The sequence below is a fragment of the Rhodotorula graminis genome, assembly GCF_001329695.1.
Source record: "Rhodotorula graminis WP1 unplaced genomic scaffold RHOBAscaffold_2, whole genome shotgun sequence".
Lineage (NCBI taxonomy): Eukaryota > Fungi > Basidiomycota > Microbotryomycetes > Sporidiobolales > Sporidiobolaceae > Rhodotorula > Rhodotorula graminis.
In genome coordinates, this window is record NW_017264929.1 from 462,277 (window position 1) to 479,495 (window position 17,219).

The 17,219-nt window shown below is 67.2% G+C and overlaps 7 protein-coding genes across 7 annotated transcripts; 5 read left to right on the forward strand and 2 right to left on the reverse strand.

The window, feature by feature from the left end:
• The first annotated feature begins 8 nt into the window (after positions 1-8).
• Positions 9-2,495, forward strand: RHOBADRAFT_51290 (uncharacterized protein). Its single transcript, XM_018415760.1, has 3 exons — positions 9-1,183; positions 1,260-2,031; positions 2,103-2,495. Exons 1-3 carry the CDS (start codon positions 375-377, stop codon positions 2,448-2,450), a joined length of 1,929 nt encoding a protein of 642 aa, XP_018273483.1. The 5' UTR covers positions 9-374; the 3' UTR covers positions 2,451-2,495.
• A 445-nt stretch (positions 2,496-2,940) lies between these two features.
• On the forward strand, positions 2,941-4,947 carry RHOBADRAFT_51291 (glycoside hydrolase family 18 protein). The gene is made up of 6 exons (XM_018415761.1): positions 2,941-3,181; positions 3,340-3,659; positions 3,744-4,321; positions 4,394-4,566; positions 4,644-4,705; positions 4,771-4,947. Exons 1-6 carry the CDS (start codon positions 3,105-3,107, stop codon positions 4,809-4,811), a joined length of 1,251 nt encoding a protein of 416 aa, XP_018273484.1. The 5' UTR covers positions 2,941-3,104; the 3' UTR covers positions 4,812-4,947.
• Positions 4,948-5,253: 306 nt separating this feature from the next.
• On the forward strand, positions 5,254-6,019 carry RHOBADRAFT_41429 (uncharacterized protein; the record flags this gene model as incomplete). Its single annotated transcript, XM_018413884.1, has 4 exons — positions 5,254-5,289; positions 5,357-5,641; positions 5,705-5,816; positions 5,892-6,019. 4 exons carry the CDS (start codon positions 5,254-5,256, stop codon positions 6,017-6,019), a joined length of 561 nt encoding a protein of 186 aa, XP_018273485.1.
• Positions 6,020-7,839: 1,820 nt separating this feature from the next.
• On the reverse strand, positions 7,840-9,768 carry RHOBADRAFT_33594 (uncharacterized protein; the record flags this gene model as incomplete). Its single annotated transcript, XM_018413121.1, has 9 exons — positions 7,840-7,963; positions 8,083-8,181; positions 8,254-8,329; positions 8,411-8,552; positions 8,702-8,714; positions 8,773-8,883; positions 8,964-9,032; positions 9,102-9,252; positions 9,318-9,768. The coding sequence occupies 9 exons, from the start codon at positions 9,766-9,768 to the stop codon at positions 7,924-7,926; spliced, it is 1,152 nt and encodes a 383-aa protein (XP_018273486.1). The 3' UTR covers positions 7,840-7,923.
• Positions 9,769-9,885: 117 nt separating this feature from the next.
• On the forward strand, positions 9,886-10,621 carry RHOBADRAFT_51293 (uncharacterized protein; the record flags this gene model as incomplete). The annotated part of the gene is made up of 2 exons (XM_018415762.1): positions 9,886-10,119; positions 10,184-10,621. The coding sequence occupies 2 exons, from the start codon at positions 9,886-9,888 to the stop codon at positions 10,568-10,570; spliced, it is 621 nt and encodes a 206-aa protein (XP_018273487.1). The 3' UTR covers positions 10,571-10,621.
• A 70-nt stretch (positions 10,622-10,691) lies between these two features.
• On the reverse strand, positions 10,692-13,451 carry RHOBADRAFT_51294 (uncharacterized protein; the record flags this gene model as incomplete). Its single annotated transcript, XM_018415763.1, has 6 exons — positions 10,692-10,783; positions 10,877-11,263; positions 11,352-12,611; positions 12,684-12,809; positions 12,880-13,243; positions 13,408-13,451. 6 exons carry the CDS (start codon positions 13,449-13,451, stop codon positions 10,757-10,759), a joined length of 2,208 nt encoding a protein of 735 aa, XP_018273488.1. The 3' UTR covers positions 10,692-10,756.
• Positions 13,452-13,703: 252 nt separating this feature from the next.
• Positions 13,704-16,925, forward strand: RHOBADRAFT_51295 (uncharacterized protein; the record flags this gene model as incomplete). Its single annotated transcript, XM_018415764.1, has 11 exons — positions 13,704-13,940; positions 14,034-14,120; positions 14,188-14,298; positions 14,366-14,414; positions 14,482-14,735; positions 14,802-15,423; positions 15,497-15,684; positions 15,755-15,876; positions 15,944-16,005; positions 16,074-16,186; positions 16,266-16,925. The coding sequence occupies 11 exons, from the start codon at positions 13,704-13,706 to the stop codon at positions 16,923-16,925; spliced, it is 2,505 nt and encodes an 834-aa protein (XP_018273489.1).
• Between the last annotated feature and the right edge of the window lie 294 nt (positions 16,926-17,219).

Sequence of the window (17,219 nt, forward strand, 5' to 3'; positions counted from 1 at the left end):
CAGGAGGAGGACCTGTCGCGCTTCCGACGGGCGCCTCGGCGTCAACCTCGACTAGCGCCGGCGCGCAGCCGTACCCGCGCAACGGCAACGCCTCGGCCCGCAGCCTCGCGACGACCGACGGCCGGTCGAGCCCGCTCCCGCGACCTGCCTCGCCCGTCTCGCCCCCTCAGCGCCCTTTCCAGCCTCGTCAGCCGTCGTACGAGGGCGCGCCGTTCGCTCGCTCGAAGCACAGCTTTCACAGCAGCGACGGCGTGTACCCCGGCTCGCCGCTTCGCCGCTCGACGTCCCTCTCGACGGGCCCGAACGGCGCGGCCCAGCCTCGATCGCCCGTCCACCACCCGTCACCTCTCCTCGGTCGAGACGCCGTCGGCCTCATGAGCGACAACAGCCCGTACTCGCGCGGCGGGTCCGCCCTCGCGAGCCGAGACGACCTCCCGCTCAGCTCGAGCGCCGGCGCCGGCGCCTCGAGCACGACCTCGCGCCATCGAGGGTCGCACTCGACGACCGAGGCGCTGCGGTCGGGCATCTCGCGCCGCCTCGACCGCATCCGAGGGCGCACGATGGACGAGGCGAGCGCGAGCGCGACCGCCCTCGACAGCCAGGCGCACGACTCGCCGGCGCAAGGGCGGTCCGACTCGGACTATGCCGCACGCAGCCCGTCGAGGCGTCCGCAGCCGGGCTTGCCGTCGCCCGGCAGCGGCGGCGAGCCCGGCGCCGCCGCTCGGCGCCAGTTCGAGCGGCCCTACCTGCGCAAGAACAACACGTCGGTCGACGTCACGCGCCCGAGCGGGTTCGACAGCGACGGGCAGATGCGCTCGAGCGGCGACGAGGCGCTCATGGGCGGCGGCGCGGCGGGCGGCAAGGCCTGGCGTCGCGCGAGCAATCGCATCCTCCAGAGCGCGTGGCAGGGCTTCAAGACGTCGCTCGACACGTACCCGGACCCGTGGGCCTACCCGCCCTCGGTACGCCCGACGACGTCGCTGTACGGCAGCGGCGGTCGAGGACGGTCGGCGGCGAGCGGGCCGGGCGGGCGGAACACGGACGGCGCGCTGCGGCGCAGCCAGATCGCCGAGGCGGACGAGGAGGACGACAGCGAGGGCGAGTGGGCGGCGACGAGGAGGAGGAGGCGGCAGCCTCGCGAGGTCGTCGACCTGAACGAGGACGATTTCGGGCGGCTCAACAGGTGCGCCCGCCCTCTCTCTCATCTTGCTCCCTATCTCCTCGTCTCGCCTCTTGACATTCGGCGTCTCGTCCTGCAGTGCTCTCCGCCAGGTCCGCATCGAGGTCGCCCGCCTCGACGACTCGCTGCCGCAGCAGATCGCGACCCTCGGCTCCTGCCTCGACGAGCTGTCGGCGCACGCCGAGTCGACCACGGCCGAGACTCGCCTCTCGTCGTACTACGCCCCGCCACGCATCCCTGCGAGCGTACTCGCCGACGTCGCCCACGTCAAGCGGCGCCGCGACCTCGAGGAGGAGGGCGAGGACGTCAGCGGCGGGTCCGGCAACGACTCGGACTCGGAGGACAGCGAGTCGTCGTCGTCGTCGTCGTCGACGTCGTCCAGCTCGAGCAGGTCGCATGCGTCGAGCTACGACGAGCGAGCCCGTGGCTCACGGTCGCGCGCGTCGTCGCCCCGCAAGCCGTCCCTGCACGCTCGTCGACCGCGCCGCGACCGCCATCCCGTCCAAGCGCACGCCCGTCACGTCACCGAGCCCGTATCGACTCGTCAGCAGATGCGCGCTCGGTCGCACACGCTCGCGTTCCCGCCCAACGTTGTCCCGCCGCACAGCGACCTCGCGCCGCCGCGGCCCAAGGAGGTCAGCCGAGCGTCGGGCTTCTCGCCGATGCAGCACGCCGATCCGCTCCGGGTCCTCGAGAACGTCGTGCGCGACCTGACGCGGGCGGCCGACGAGCTCGATGCGGGTGCGCGCGAGGTCGCCGCCGAGCAGGACAAGGTCGACGCCGAGATCAACCGGCTCGTCGACAAGGTCGAGGCGACGCAGAAGGACATCGAGGAGACCGACTATCAGAAGGTGCGTCTCCTTGCGCACTCTCGGCGAGTCTCGAGACGGTCGACTGACCCAGCCATTCGTGTCTCTCGCAGCTTCGCGCCCTCGAGGACCACCACCTGCGCCTGCGCACTCGCCTCGCCCGCCCATCGCCCATCACGAGCCTTGTCGGTCCCGCCGGCGACCTCGTGGCCAAGGCCTTCTTCGTCGTCGTCCGCGCCGCCTTCCTCGCCGCCTGGCCCGTTCACTGGGTCACGCCGGCCCTGCGCGCCCTCGGCCTTCCCCTCTCGTACTCGCTCGCCGTTGCTGCCCTGTCGATCGTCGGCCTCGCCCTCGTCTACTACGGCGTCGCCGTGCGCCTGTGGGCGCTTCTGCCCGACCTGCCCGTCGTCGAGCCGTTCAAGGCCCTCGCCGTCAACCTGTGGGCCCGCTGTAGCTCGTAGAATCCCTCTCATTTCGTGTATTACTACCCGCAATCGCATTCTCGTCGCGTCGCCCTCGTCTCACGCTCTCAGACGCCGTGGGCTGAGAAGACGAGAGCTTGCGCAGTTTGAGAAGGTCGCCGAGAGTTTAGCTTGCTCCTCGTTCCTCGCGCTCGCTCTCGCCGCTCTTCGTTGGCTGCGATCTCTCGGTGGCGCGTGCACTGGCTCGAAGGCGGCAAGAGGCGCGCGCTCACGAGCTGGCCCTCGTCACAAAGCCGCGCCTCTGCGCGTCGCTGCACCTTCGGCACGCGCTCGTCCGGACGCTAGAACATCGTCCGCTCGTTGCTCGATCGAGTGGTTGTCGGGCTCGGGCTTCTTCTCGTGCGCACGCGTCGCCGTACCCCACCCGCACGCGCCGCCTTGACGAGAGGAGAGCTTCCCCTTGTGCGGAACTTCCGTCTCGCCCGCGCCGCCTCTTCGTCTCGTTTCCCCTCGTCTCGCTATCCTTGTGCTCTCGCCTGCACCTCGACGTGCTCTCTCGCGCCGTCGTCCAGCCCTCGGTCACGCACCCGGCACCGTCACGGGCCCATCTTGACGCGCCAAGAGCTCATCAGCCAACTCGACTTCATCACCCTCGCTCTCCCTCCTCGACGCTCGACTCGTACCAGCACCGCCATGAGGCCATCGTTCGCCTTCAAGGCTGTCGTAGCCGCGTCCTGCACGGCGCTCGCTAGCGCCACCGCCCCCATCATGTGCGTCTCCCCCCCTCCCCCTCAGTTGCCCACCTCCCACCTCTTCCGCACCTCGCCGAGCCCTTGCGCCGCGCCAGAGCGACTCGTCCCACTCCTCGTCGTGTCCTAGTGCCTGCACGAGCGGCCCGAGTGCTGACTGGCCTCCTCCCATCCTGCAGCGCGCAGTACTGGCCGGCCTACAACTCGGCAGACCAAGCGCCCGCCCAGATCCCGTGGCAGAGCGGCGGCATCGCCTACTACTTTGTGACTGTGACGACGTCCGCCGGCTTCAAGGTCCCCGAGGACCAGTCGACCGCCGACATCGCCGAGTTCGTCAAGGAGGCAAAGGCCCACGGCGTCCGCCCCGTCTTCTCGCTCGGCGGCTGGTCCGGCAGCATCTACTTCAGCTCGCTCCTCGACTCGGCGACAAAGCAGGCGTCGCTCGCGACCAAGATCAAGGGCTTCATGGACAAGTACGGCTTCGTCGGCGTCGACCTCGGTGCGTCCACCCCTTCCTCTCCCTCCTCCCGCCCTCTCTCCCCTCCCTCTCTTCCCGTTGCTGATCCTCCCTCTCGTCCCGCAGACTGGGAGTTCCCCAACAACCGAGGAATCGGGTGCAACCGCGTCAACAAGGACGACTCGACGCGCCTGCTGCAGTTCCTCAAGGTGCTTCGGCAAAAGCTCGGCACCTCGAAGCTCATCACGGCCGCCGTCTCGACCGAGGGCTTCCTCGGCCCCGACGGCGCACCTCTCGCGAGCTTTGCGCCCTACGCCAAGTACTTCGACTACCTGAACCTCATGCTGTACGACATCGCCGGTCCTTGGTCGCCCACGACGGGCCCGAACGCGCCGTTGCGCAAGTGTGCGAGCGACTCGTCGGTCCAGACGGCGGTCAAGCTGTGGACCAGTCGCGGGTTCCCTGCCGCCAAGATCCTCATGGGCATCCCGGCCTACGCGATTTCCTTCACGACGACCTCGTCGACGCTCAAGGAGATCGACGTCAGCGGCGGCAAGTGGAAGAGCCGGGCATACCAGGGCGTCACGGGCGTCACGCCCAAGGGTGCGCCGGGCGACTCGAACGCGCCGTACACGGACGAGTGCGGGACGACGACGGCCGCCTTTACTGGGCAGTGGCAGTACCGCGACCTCATCTCTCAGGGCGTGCGTCCCCTCTTCCTCTTTCTCGTTTCTCTCGACGTTCCACTGACTCTCCTGTTTGTGCCCCTCACGCAGCTCCTCAGCAAGGACGGCTCGAAGGGCCTGAACGGCTACGAGCGCATCTTCGACACGTGCTCCCAGACGCCGTTCCTCTTCAGCCCCGCCAAGCGGCACTACATCGCCTACGACGATGCGCAGAGCGTCAAGGGCAAGACGATCTGGGCGATGCGCGAGGGCCTCGGCGGCGTGTGCGTCCCTTTTTCTCTCCTCTTGCCACCGCGCCCGGGACTGACGGCCTTCTCGCCCTCCCTCCTCGACCCGGCAGGTTCGTCTTCGACTCGCGCGGTTTCACCTCGGACGTCTACGCCGCCATGAAGACGAGCCTCAGTGCGTCCTCCTCCTCTGCGTCCTCGTCGAGCCGGACTGACCTTGTCTCGGCCTCCCTCCCTCAGCCTCGCGCCGCCGTCGCGACGAGCTCCCGGCCCTTCTCTGAGCTTCTGCACACACTATCCCCATGTACTCTCGTTCCCCTCGCACCCCTTTCTTTGCCTCGTCGCGCACTCCTCGTCGCCGTCTTCCCCTTTTTAGCCTTATTCCCCTCGCACGCAATAGACCCTGGTGGTCCTCTTGCCTCATCTACGTGCTCTTTAGAGATGCGAGAGCTGAGAGGCGTGCGCGCGGAACAGCCATCGCCGGCGAGCGAGCAGCAACGACGCGGCCTTCTCAAGTTGTGAGCCCGCTCGGACCCCTCGAGCTCTGAAGCCTCGCCCGCCCGGACAGCTCAGAGCACGCCCGAGGTCGATCTCGCCGCTCCTACAGCCGGTTCGCACAGCGGAAAGTCCGCGGCGCGTCCGCAGCGACCGCTCCGGCGTCGGTGGTTCTCCGTTTGCGAGCTCTTTCTCTCCTGCACCTCTCACCCTCGCCCTCAATCTTTCATGCCGCCGACCCCCGTATACGCTCGCGACGAATTCGTGCGCTTGTACAGCTTCCTGCTCCATATCTGAGTACGCCGGTCCTGACGCCTCTTTTTACGCGCAGCGAGGCGTTCTTCCTGCGCCAGGCGACGGCCCTGTCGAGCACCTCGGCCCCAAGTACAGCGACCTGGTCCCCGTCCTCAGGATCGTCAAGGGCTCGCGGCGGGACGGGCACCGCATCTTCCCCGACCATCATCACGTCGTCAAAGCGTGGGGCACCGACGCGTGCTCGTACCTCTCTTCAGCGTGGAGGAGCGCTTCGCCAGAGAGGAGGTCGGCGTTCAAGCGCAGCCTCGAGTTGTTCTACGAGGCGCTGCAGGCCGTAGACAGAGCGAACCCGGACATCCTTGTGCGTCTGCACGTTCCCCCCTCAGTGCCATGTCCTCGCACTGACCGCCTGGCCGCCCCGCAGCCCTCGTACGAGAACATGCGCATCTTCCTCGCTTCGCCGCACATTCCCCACCGCTCGCCTGGCCTCGAGCCGGCTCACCCGGCGTCGTCGACGGCGCCGCCGACCCCGCCCGGTTCTGACCCACTCGGTCTGCACATGCGCTCGGTTGCAACGAGCCTTCGGTTCGACCCAGCTCGCCATGATGCAGCGCCCAGGGAGCAATCGCTCGCCAAGGCGCCGCGACCGCTCCTCGGGCTGCGCGCTGCGGCTCGGTACGGGCTCGACAAGGACGAGTGGGAGCGCAGGGCGGACGCGGCGCACGGGCGTTTCTGGTAGATCTTCTCGAGCGTAATCTCATGCGCGTTCCTGTCTGATCTCGCTGCAAGGAGAGGAAAGCTGCGTCCACGGTGTCGGCCAGAACGACAACTGAGAGGTGCAAGCGACCTTCTCAAGTTGCCTCGCCTCGCTTCGAGAGCTTGCTCTCCTTCGGCAGAGAATGCCGCACGGTCGAGATTGAGAAGCTGAGGCCGCTCACCATCACTAGACGGCAACACGGGCTCTACGTTCGCTTGACCTGAACAGCTTTCCACTCGCTCGAGGGAAGCGCTCTGAAGCGCTCGGACCTCCTCGACTCTGCAGCTCGACTGGACTCGACATCGACCGGTGAGATTTCGGTCAGTCGCTCAGAGACCACCTGCGAGACTTTATGTGCTGCGATGCTGCGCGCAGCAAGGCAAACGAGCTCGACGAGCAAGTCGAAGAGACGGACGAGGTTCGCGACGTCCACAGTGCCCGGCACGCTGTGCGCCGCGCCGGACGCACTGGTATAGACGGACAGAGCGAGCTCGAGAGAGAACGAGCCAGCAGGAAAAGCTCTCGCGGCTTCGCCAACCTCGGACTCGAGGGAGAAGGCCAAGAGGCCAACTCTCGCTCTACGCGACAAACTAGCTCGGGAAACGCGCTCGATTGCACCGCAGACACCTCCTCGTCCGATCTGACACGAGCAGAAGGCCGTAACCCTGCTAGATCGAGAGCTAGCGTTTGAGAGAAGGTGCGCAGGGTCCCCCTGTTTTCAGCAGGTGGCCGGGCGTACGGGCGCTCCGCAGGGGTGCGCGCCGTACGAGCGGCTCACCAGAGTGCGCCCGCTGCCCTCAGGGGCACGTGAGGGCGGGCGCGGCCTCGTAAAGACCCGTCCGCGACGGCTCGACTCGTTCGGCCGTCGGGACGAGTGCGACGACGAGGCGGACATCTGGGCAGTCTAAGCTCGCTCTCAAGACACAAGCTAGCTCGACTGAACAGAGGAGAGCCATCGCGCGGCGCAGCAAGGGCGCGAGGGGAAGCTTTCGGGGCCGAGAAGAGGGAGGTGCCATCGAGGGCGCGACTAACCTGCGGCGCGAGGTCGAGAGGGTCAGTGCGCGGCTCGGCGCGGAGCACAGACCCACATGAAGGTCCTGCAAGGGACAGGGAGAGTGCGCGGGACGTACAAAGGACAAGACGAGCCGCCTCGAGGTCGAGAGCCCGCCTCGCGCCGCCCAGAGGACCGCCCTGCTCGCCTTGCGCAGCCGTTCCGCCTGTAAGGTGACCGATCCAGTCCATCGAGACCCCTGTACCGCGTCGCGAGGTGGCAGAGGGGGCGAGGGGAGAGGGAGACGGGTGCCAAACACGGGGAGGCGGGGAGGAGGTGGACGCACCAGTCGCCCACAGCCCGCACAGCGCGTTCGCCTGGCCCAGTAGTCTCCTTGATGCTGTGATAGTCCTCTACGACGACGCCCACAGGCCCATGAACCGTTACCGCCAGTCGAGAGAGTTGGGACGACGCGAGCTACTGATGAAGACGCCGCGCGCTCTGCGCAGGCGGCGACCGCTTGCGGTGGTGCGGGCGCAGTAGGATCGAGTTGCCGAGGTATCAGAGCATCGAGACGAGCCGTGTCGCCCGAGCCCAGTCGTGAGGGTCGAGTTGTGGGCGGCGAGAGAGGGAGGCGGGCGGCGGGGCGCACTTTCGCTCGGCGTTGCGCTGCTCACAGCAGTCGTACGGCTCTCTCCCGGATCGACTGCACTCTCCAGTACATATACAGAGCTTGAGAGGACACGAGCTCGCAAGAACGACCTCTCCGACCCGCCTCTCCTGGTCTCACGAGAGACGCGCACTCAAGGCGCAGCAAAGGGCACTCAGGCTGTCGCGCGGTGCTCAAGTACATTGCAGCGGCGTCGGGTATGCTCAAGAGCGAGGGCGAGGGCGACTATGCGCGCCAGTTGACGAGGACCTCGTCTGTTCGGAACCTGCAGGGGCGGCAAGGTGAGCTCGTCGTTCTCGCGACCTTAACGCGCTCAACGCACGCCGAGACGGCGACGACGACGAGCGAGGGAGAGTGTGCGAGAAAGGAGAGCTGAGGACGGACCGTTGCGTGCACGCCGTCTCCTCGAGTGGCGTCTCGTAGCCCATGCGGTAGCTCAACAGGCCGGCGTGGGCGATCATGATGCCGTTGTCGATGCAGAACCTGTTTCGTGCACTCAATCTAGTCAGATGAGGTTCATCGACAAGGGAAGGACGAAAGGAGAAGAGGACGCACCGCTCGTCCGTCGCAAAGATGCTGCCGCCTCGCTCCTGCACCATGATCTCCATCATCTCCTGCAGCCGCGCGTTACCTGCGTCGGGTCGAGCTCGCCATCAGTACACGCTCTCGATGGGAGGGCGCGCGCAGAAGGTGGAGGAAGAGAGGGACGCACAGCCGACGCCGCCGACGATGAGGACCTCGCGCCCTCCCGCATGCGCCATGGCCCGCTCGGTGATCTCGACGAGCATGGCGAACACCGTCTCCTGCAACGAGAAGCACAGGTCGGCCGGCGTGATGACGTCCTCCTCCTCCTCCTTGTCCTCGCCGGCAGCTCGTCCAGCACGGTCCGTGCCCTTGCCCGCCGACGCCGCGCTCGAGCCGCCTCGTGCAGGTGCCGCCGGTCGCGCAGCCGACAGGCCAATGTCCTGCAGCGCCGCCTGCGGGCCCTCGCCTGCCGCTCGACGCCGCCGCTCCTCCTGCGAGACAGGTCCCGGCGCCGCGCCGCCCGAGGTCGCCGACGACGACGATGATGACGAGGGGCGGAACCGAGGATCGCGCGTGTAGGCTTCTGCGGCGTGGAGGATGCCGCCGAGCATGATATCCATGCCCTTTGTCGCGTACGGGATCGGGAGGAGCCGGCGACCCCTGCGAGCGGGCGAGGAGGGGCAAGGTCAGGACGACTGGACCGAGCGCTCGAGGCCGACGAGAGAGGAGAGAGGACGCACTTTTTGGCCTCCTTCTCGATGTTGGCGCCTGGGCTCGGGTCGTTGCTGAGCCCGATGATGCGCGCGAACCTGCGAGAGGGAGGTTTGGGTGAGCGCCGCTCGAGGGACAGGAGAGACGAGGGCGGACGAGGGACGCACCGGTCGAGGCAGTTGCCGACGGCAATGTCGAGCGTCTCGCCAAAGATGCGGTAGCACTGCTGCGAGTAAGCGATGACCTGAGTGTTGCCGCCCGAGACGTATAGGACGATGGGCGACGGCGACGACGTGATGAGGCGGCCCGTCTCGATGTCTGTGCGCGACAAGGAGAGGGTGAGCAGGGGGACGCACGGGAGAGAAAGGGAGAGTGGGACACACGGCCGACGCAGTGGTTGACGCCGACGAGGGGCTTGTTGTACAGGAGGGCGAGGGTGCGCGCGACGAGGGCGACGGTCTGGAGGGGAGCGCCCATGCCGGGGCCCTTTGTAAAGCAGACGACGTCGACGTCGTGCATCGACTTGGCGGCCTGTTCGAGGGCCTTGGCGACGACCTGCGAGATCCAGCGCTTGTGGTGCCGGGCCGTGTCCGAGGGGAGGAAGCCCTCGCCTGGCGGGGTGACGTAGGTGTGGCGGATGTTGCTGAGGATCGAGACGGTGGCCGAGTCGCCTGTCGGGGACTTGTGCGAGCCACTGGCGGTGCTCGGAGCTGGCGGCGAGTGTAGGATGAGGCCGACTCCGAGCTTGTTGGCGGATCCCTCGAGGCCGAGTGCGAGGAGCGGGCGGTCGGGCGGGTGGAGCGGGCTAGGTGCAGCCTTGCGCTTGGTGACCATGGCAGCTCGAGCAGGTGAGTGCGTGAGAGGTGAGGGAGAGGAGCGCGACGAGATGAGATGAGAACAAATCCAGCTCGTCTCTCGCTCCCACCCGCCTCGCCAGAGCCAGTGCACACCATGAGCGCACTCGTAGACACGGCAAACCTCGACCTCGCATCCACTCCGAACCAGCAACCGCCCCTCGACCCCTCCGCCTCGGCCCCTCCTCCTCGCGCGCAACCACCACCGCAGGCCATCCCGACCGCTCAGCGAGCTCGCAAGGTCAACGGCATCCACACCGACGTCGTCGTCCAGATCTTCCAGGACCGCGTCCTCGTCATCGTCACCCAGCTCGGCCGCATCGGAGCCATGGTCCGTCCCCTCTCCTCCCCTCCACCCTCTCTCGCCCAGGCGCACTGACCCTCGAGCCACTCAGATCCAAGTCACGGCACCTCCCTCGGCCCTCACCGCCCTCCCACCTCCGCCGCCGCCCCCTCAAGCGTCCTCCTCGACCGCGCGCACCGTCCCTCGCCCGGCTCCTCACCCCTCGACCCTCCTCACCCCGCTCTTTGGCGCCGCCCCGTCCCCGCACATCGCCTCGCTCCACGACCTGTACGCCCTTCACGTCGGCGCAGCCATCTTTGCGCGCCTCGGGGCCGCGGGAGAGGGCGCACAGCGGCCCGTCGTGCTCGGGATCGGGCTCAAGCGCGCGCAGCGGGACGGCGCAGCGCTCGGCGACGACGACGACGACGCAGGCGTGACTGAGGCCGAGAAGGAGACGTTCGAGCAGGTGCTCGACATGGTCATCGAGTGCCTCGGCTGAGCGGGCGAGGGAGCGTGTGCAACGAGACGGCGCTGGTCGCCGCATCCCTCGATTTCTCACTGCCGACGAACGAGAGACAGACAGAGAGACGCTCGAGAAGGCTTTCGTGCAAAGAGAAAGTGGGAGGACCCGAGGAAGACAGCTGGTGACAATGCAAGGACCTGCTCTGCGCGACCGACTCTCTATCTACTCGGCGAGGACCTCGACCGTCTCCTGCAGGGCGTCGAGAAGGGCACGAGGGTCAGTTGCTGAGGACGAGAGACGAAAGAGAGGGGGAGAGAGAGAAAGAGAGAGCGAGGGACGCACCGAGATGACCTCCTCGACCCACTCCTCGACGACCTCGTCCTCCTGCTGGGCCTCTGCCGCCTTGAGCAAGCTCGACTTGACGGCGCGACCCATCTCCTTGCGCCTGCGCTCCATGGCCTCGACGCACTCGCGGCGCCACGCGTTCCACTCGTCGAGGAGGCGCGTGCGGCGCTCGACGAGCTCGCTGTTCTCGTTGGCCTGCTCGAGCTCGTCCTGCTCGTCGAACGCGCGCGCGTACTCGCGCAAGTTCTTGCGCACCTTGCGCTGCTGCTCGCGCGAGAGGAGCGTCGGCGGGCGCGGGCGCCACAGGAGCTGCTTGAACCGGTCCACCTTGGCCTCCTGGATCGGCTCGCCCTTGAAGTCCCAGATGGCGAACCCGGGCTCCATCTGCGCACACCGGGGACGGACGGACGAGGCAGAGAGTCAGTGAGGGAACGACAAAAGGAGAGAGAGAGAGAGGACGAGGGGGACGCACCGAGCCCATCCACGACGAGCCGTAGGTGGCGACGTAGCGACCGGACGGGTCCCACTCGATGTCGGTCGTGCCGTACGGCTCACGCGTGACGAGGCACCGGATGGCGTCGGCCGCGTTGTGCTCGCTCTGGGCGGCGGCGCCCTCGGGCTTGTCGAGGTCGAGGTCGTACCACTCGAGGTCGAACTTGGAGTTGGACCCGAGCGTGGCGGCGAGCACGTTGCGGCCCTTGGGCGACCAGAACAGGTTGTTGCACGACTTGTTGTCCGAGAACGTCTTGAGCGGCAAAAAGTCGCCCTTGCGCTGGTCGTAGGCGTAGAACGACAGGGCCGTCTTGGGCATCTGGCCGGGCAGCGGGTTGCCGAGGTTGGGGTCGTTGGACGTGATGAGGGCGAAGCGCGAACCGGCCGGCTCCCACGCGAACGCGACGACGGCGTCCTTGATCTCGATGACCTGGACGGGCACCTCCTTCTCGCGCAGGCGGAACAGCTCGAGGTTGCAGTACTTGGTCTTGCCCGTCTTGGTGTGGCGGTCGACCTTGACGCACAGGTAGTCGCCGTTCGACTGCCAGTGGAGCTTGCAGTCGTGCACGTTGAACAGGTTCTTGGACCGGATGATGGCGCGGCTCGGGAGGCTCATGAGCGACACGCGCGCCGGCTGGTTCATGACCTCGGGCATCCAAAACGCGAGCTTGTTCTCGCGGTGGCTCGAGCCGGGCGCGGCCGACCCGTTGCGCTCGGCCTCGAGCGCCTCGCGCTCCTGGTCGTTGAGCGGCGCCCACTCAAAGTCGACGACGCCCTCGATCTTGATGCTCTTCTTGCCGAGCATCGTCAAGGACGGCGTCTCGTAGACCGAGATCTGCTGGCCGGGCGTGACGCGCGCCGCGTACTTCTCGTCGGGCGACCACTTGAACATGGGCCACACGATGCGCTTGCTCGCGTCGTTGGCCGGGTCGGCGGCGGCGCCCACCATGGGGAACGTGCGCACGAGCGCGCCCGTGACGACGTCCCACACGGCGACGTTGTTGCCGACGTCGTCGTCGGTGAACGGCGACATGGGCGAGCCCGTCGCCTCGATCGGGCGCGGCGACCAGGTGACGAGGTAGCGCTCGTACGACGAAAAGTCGACGAGCTTGACCTCGGGATGGGCGAAGCGGTTGATGCGGTCGAACGAGGCGCCGCCCCACAGGGCGACGCCCTGAAGGTGGATCGTCGTGAGGTAGGTGCCCTGCGGCGACCACTGGGTGAACAGGTCGGTCCATTTCTGTAGGGCGCGTCCGAGGTCAGTATCGCGCTCACAACCACGACGACGAGAGAGAGAGAGAGAGGGACGCACGTTGCGCTGGTGGGCGACGTCGGCGACACCCTGCTTGGCGGCCCACTGGACGCTCAGGTCGTCGCCCGAGTACAGGATGAGCTGGTCGCGGCCGGCCGGGTCGGCGAGCCATGCGCGGAAGTGCTCCTGTTGCGCGGACGAAGGCGAGAGTCAGTCCTGGCTCGCTCGCTCGAGAGAAAGAGAGAGGGAGACGGACGCGAGGTGCCCAGTCCTCCTTTTCGGGAGCGCGGTACTCGTGGTCGAGGTTGGCGTACGAGTCGACGTCGGTGAAGGGGACGACGGTAAAGGTGTGGCGCTTGTCGAAGGCGTGACCGTGGAGGGCGCGGTGGAACTGCTGGGCCTCGGTGGGCGAGGCGAGCGAGACGAACATGAAGCCCTTTGTCGTGTTGGTGTCGTCGAGGGGCATCTCGACCTGGTCGGGCGAGAGTGACAGACCGGCCTCCTTGGAGACGGCCTTGAGGACGGCCTTTACGAGGCGGTCGACCTTGTCCTGGCCGACGAGGGGAGCGCCATCGAGGATGACGACCGAGTCGAGGGGCGAGACGTACTCGGCGGTGAACCTGTTGGGGGTGTTGGTGAGTCGACTGTGGACGTGACTGGTGGCCCGCAGGGCGGGTGTGCGACGCGAGGGAGCGAGGTGGACAGTGGTGGGCAAAAGTGCAGGACAAGGGGGAGGAGAGGGAGGGGCGAGGGCGAGACGCGGGCGAGAGGGGAGGGGACTGACTGCTGCTCGAGGTCCGAGTAGTCAAGGTCGAGCTGGTCTGCCATGCTGGGCTGGCTGTAGCGATGAGCGAGAGCGACAACGAGCGGTGAGCCAGACGAGCACGTCTCCACCTGGCGACCCTCCTCAACCTCACCGCCAACAGCCTCGAGCGGCCTGGCTGTACCGCCCAGTCTCGTCGCAGCCTTCATCAACCGCGACCGACGCGCTCACCGCAGCCCGCTGCGCCCGCGATCACTCGCCCACCTCCCCACCTCTTGACCGCGCTCGTCCTCGCCGGAACTCGCACCGCCCAGGCCATGGCCTCGCCTCCGTTGGCCTCGCCGCTCAAGCAGGTCAACACCCAGGGCAAAGCCCCGCCATCGAAACTCGAGCACTCGTGGCACCAGCTCGCCCACAACCCGCTCCTCTTCACCCAGCTCCAGCGCGACCCGCGTCGCTGGTTCGCCGACCTGTTCTGCCTCAAGCCCTCGCTCAACGTTCAGCAATCTGCCCTCGACCGCCTCTCGCCCGCCGACCTCGCGGGCCCGTACCAGGTGCGCCCTCGCTCCCTTCCTCTCCCACTTGCTCGGAAGCCCGGACGATCCTCACCCCTCGCGTGGCCTCCCTTGCCGCGTTCCCTCGTGCAGCACAACGTCTCGCTCCTGTTCTCCAACGCGGTCGACGTCCTCAAGTCGGCCCCTCCCGCCGATGTCACCCGCTCCAACGCCATCGAGGTGCGTCTCGCCTCTCTCGCACGACCTATCGCAGCCTGACTGACCCTCTTTCTCCCGCCCCACACAGACCCTAATTCCGTTCTGCCGCAACGTGCTCGGGCGCGAGTACCCCGATCAGAGCGAGGACGTCCTCTCGGTCCTCGCCGGCAGCGTCGAGCGCCGCGACCAGGTCTTTACCGTGCGTCGACCTCTCCTCGCCCACCTGCGCCTGTCCAGTAGCATGATTGACGTGCCTCCCACCGCAGGACTTTGTCTCGGCCATCGACTTGACCCTCCAGGACTCGCAAGTTCCTCGTGCGCGCTCGCTCTCGGACCTCTTCCCTCTTAGTCCAGTCCTGACGTTCTTCCTTCCCCATTACAGTCCCCGTTCGTCACCGCACGCTCCAGCTCGCCCTCGTCGTCGTCGCGTCCGTCAACCAGGGCGCGCTCGGCGCCTTCTTCCTCCGCCGTGACCTCTTCTCGACCCTCGTCTCGTTCATCGCCGACCGCGAGACCCAGCACTTTACGTTCGAGGCGACTCTCCTGCTCGGCCTCCTCGCCAACTACCACAAGGCCGAGTCGCGCAACCCGTACGGCGTCCGCATCGAGGACTTTGTCGAGGAGGGCGTCATGGAGGTGCGCCTCATCTTTTCTTTCACGCCCGCCTCTCTCGCCCGGTCACTGACTCTCGCACTCTCACAGCGCATCATTGACGTCGCGTCGACCGTCTGCCTGCGTGCACGAGACGCCTACGTCGCCCTCGCCGACGACACGCCGGCGTCGTTCGCCGCGTCCTTGTCGTCGCTCGTCTGGTCGACCCTGCGCCTCGGTGGCGGCCTGTTCAGCGGCGGGCTCGCGCTGCCGCCGCCACCGCCTCCTCCAGGTGCGGCGACGAGCGGCAAGGGCAAGGAGAAGGCGGTCGAGGGCGAGGACGACGGCGAGCAGGTCGACCGACCCGTGCCGAGCTTGGCCATCAACGGCAGCGAGCTTGAGCTCTCGCCCGCTCCGGCCCAGTCGGCCTTTTCCGCCGATTCGAGTACGCCTGCAGCCGTCACGTCGTCCAACGGCGAGTCGTCCACGCCCGTCACCTCACCACCCTTGTCCCCTCGAGCCGCCCTCACCCGTACCGCCTCGTCCTCGTCCTCGACCCCCACCACGCCGACTCGCACCTCGGCATCTCGGCCTCGATCACCTCGACCCGCCGACGAGTCGCCGTTTGCCGCGCTCCCGCCCGAGCCGCTCGTGCTCCTCGTCCCCTTCTTCGAGCTCCTCAACTCGAACAAGACGTTCTGCACGCTCGTGTTTGCCTCTCGCGCCGACTCGAGTCCGTCTCCCTCTCTCTCTCCTCTCTTTCGATGCGAGCGAGACCCTCACTGACCCTGCTCGCCCTCGCGCAGGTTCACCGCCATTGTCCGAGACGCTCATCTCGCTCACGTCGTACGTCGTCTGCCACGCGGCGGGTTCGGCTCGGGCCCGGCTCTACGCCCGCCTGTGCCTCGTCGTGTGCATGATCCTGGTTGAGGAGGGCGAGGGCAAGCTGTGCGCGAGGACCAAGGTCGACGGCGGGATCCGGCTCTGCAGGCAGGTGCGTCTCGCTCTCCTTCCGTCTCTAGCTCCTCGAGCAGGATCTTGACCGTCTCTCTGCCTCTTTGCAGCGCAATCCGATGCTTCCGCAGCGAGACGACGCTCGTGCCGTACCCCTGTCGGCCATGATCGACTCGGTGGTTGTCTTCCTCCGCCACAACCTCCACAAGCGGCTCGACGTCGAGACGTACGCGTGCGTCAACCTCTCTCAGCACCCGTCTTCCCCCTCGATCGACCTGACAGGCAGCATACCCCAACAGGATTGCCCTCAGGCTGCTGCAGCGCATCTTTCAGCAGCTCAAGGCCGAGAAGGTCCGCCTTGGTGCGTCCCTCTTTCCCTCTCTGCTGCAGCCTCTCGAGCGCGACCTCACCCGCCTACTTCCCCCGCAGCACGAGACTGGGTCATCGTCTGGCGGGCCATGCTCTCGCTCGCGAGCTTCGTCGTGTCGCACAGCCTCGAGCTCCGGAGCGCGAGCGTGCACCTCGACACGCTCATCTCGCAGGTGCGCCCTCTGCCTCTCTCTCTTCCCGTCCTTGTCAGTGCCACGATCTGACCCTGTTCCTCGCACGCCGGTTCTGCAGCTGTTCGTCACCCTGTCGTACGCGACGTACTGGGCGGCCCAGCTCCTGCCCTCGCCCGCCGCTCAAGCCGAGCTCTTCTACGAGATCCTCCACGCCGACGCGACCCTGTCGGCCCTGTCGGACCTCCTCGGCATCTCGTCCATCGCGTCGCCCGTCATCGGCAGCGGCAACTCGGCCAGCACGACCCCGACGGGCACCACCTTCCCTCCCGCCCTCACCCGCCGCGAGACGCCGACGCGCGCCACCTTCTTCGCCTCGCTCCAGGTCTCGCCCTCGCGTCCATCCCTGTCGCGCTCGCCCTCGTCGTCGACGAGCACGACGACCCGCAGCGGGTCCGGCGCCGGGTTCGTCGCGACCGAGTGCATCTCGAACCTGCGCTCGATCGTCACGTTCTTCTCGGGGCCCATCGACGAGCTTCGGCGGGCTAAGAAGGCGAGGGACGACGAGGTCGACCCGGACGAGATCATCCGCGTCATCCGGCACCACCTCGGCGGCGTCGAGCTCATCGAGAGCGCCGCCATGGGTGACTTGCCACGGTACGGCGCGGCGGCGGCGGTCGGGGGAGGGGGCGGATCGTCGAGGAGCTTCATCGAGGCGTTGGGCGCGGTGGCGTGCCGCGACACGCTCGAGCTCATGAAGGGCGAGCGGCCGGGAGCATGACCGCGAGGGCTCGGTGGACGGTGGAGCGCTGTAGCTTGCGTCGAGCGGTGCACTGACTTTGCCGTCCCTCATCTCTGTGTGTCTCGAGAATGCTCGGGGAGACTCGAGTGCGCTTCCGCTTCATGCTCGTCGACGAGGACCCGATTCAGATCGGCCTTCTCAAGTCGCACGTCGTCGACTTGGCTCTCCATGCTCGCTCAGTCGGTCGTTTTCCTCGCGCTCTACGCAGCCTGTATTTCTCTCTCTAGGTTCTCTCGTTCGATACGGCCCTTCTCGGCTGAGGAGAGAGGAAAA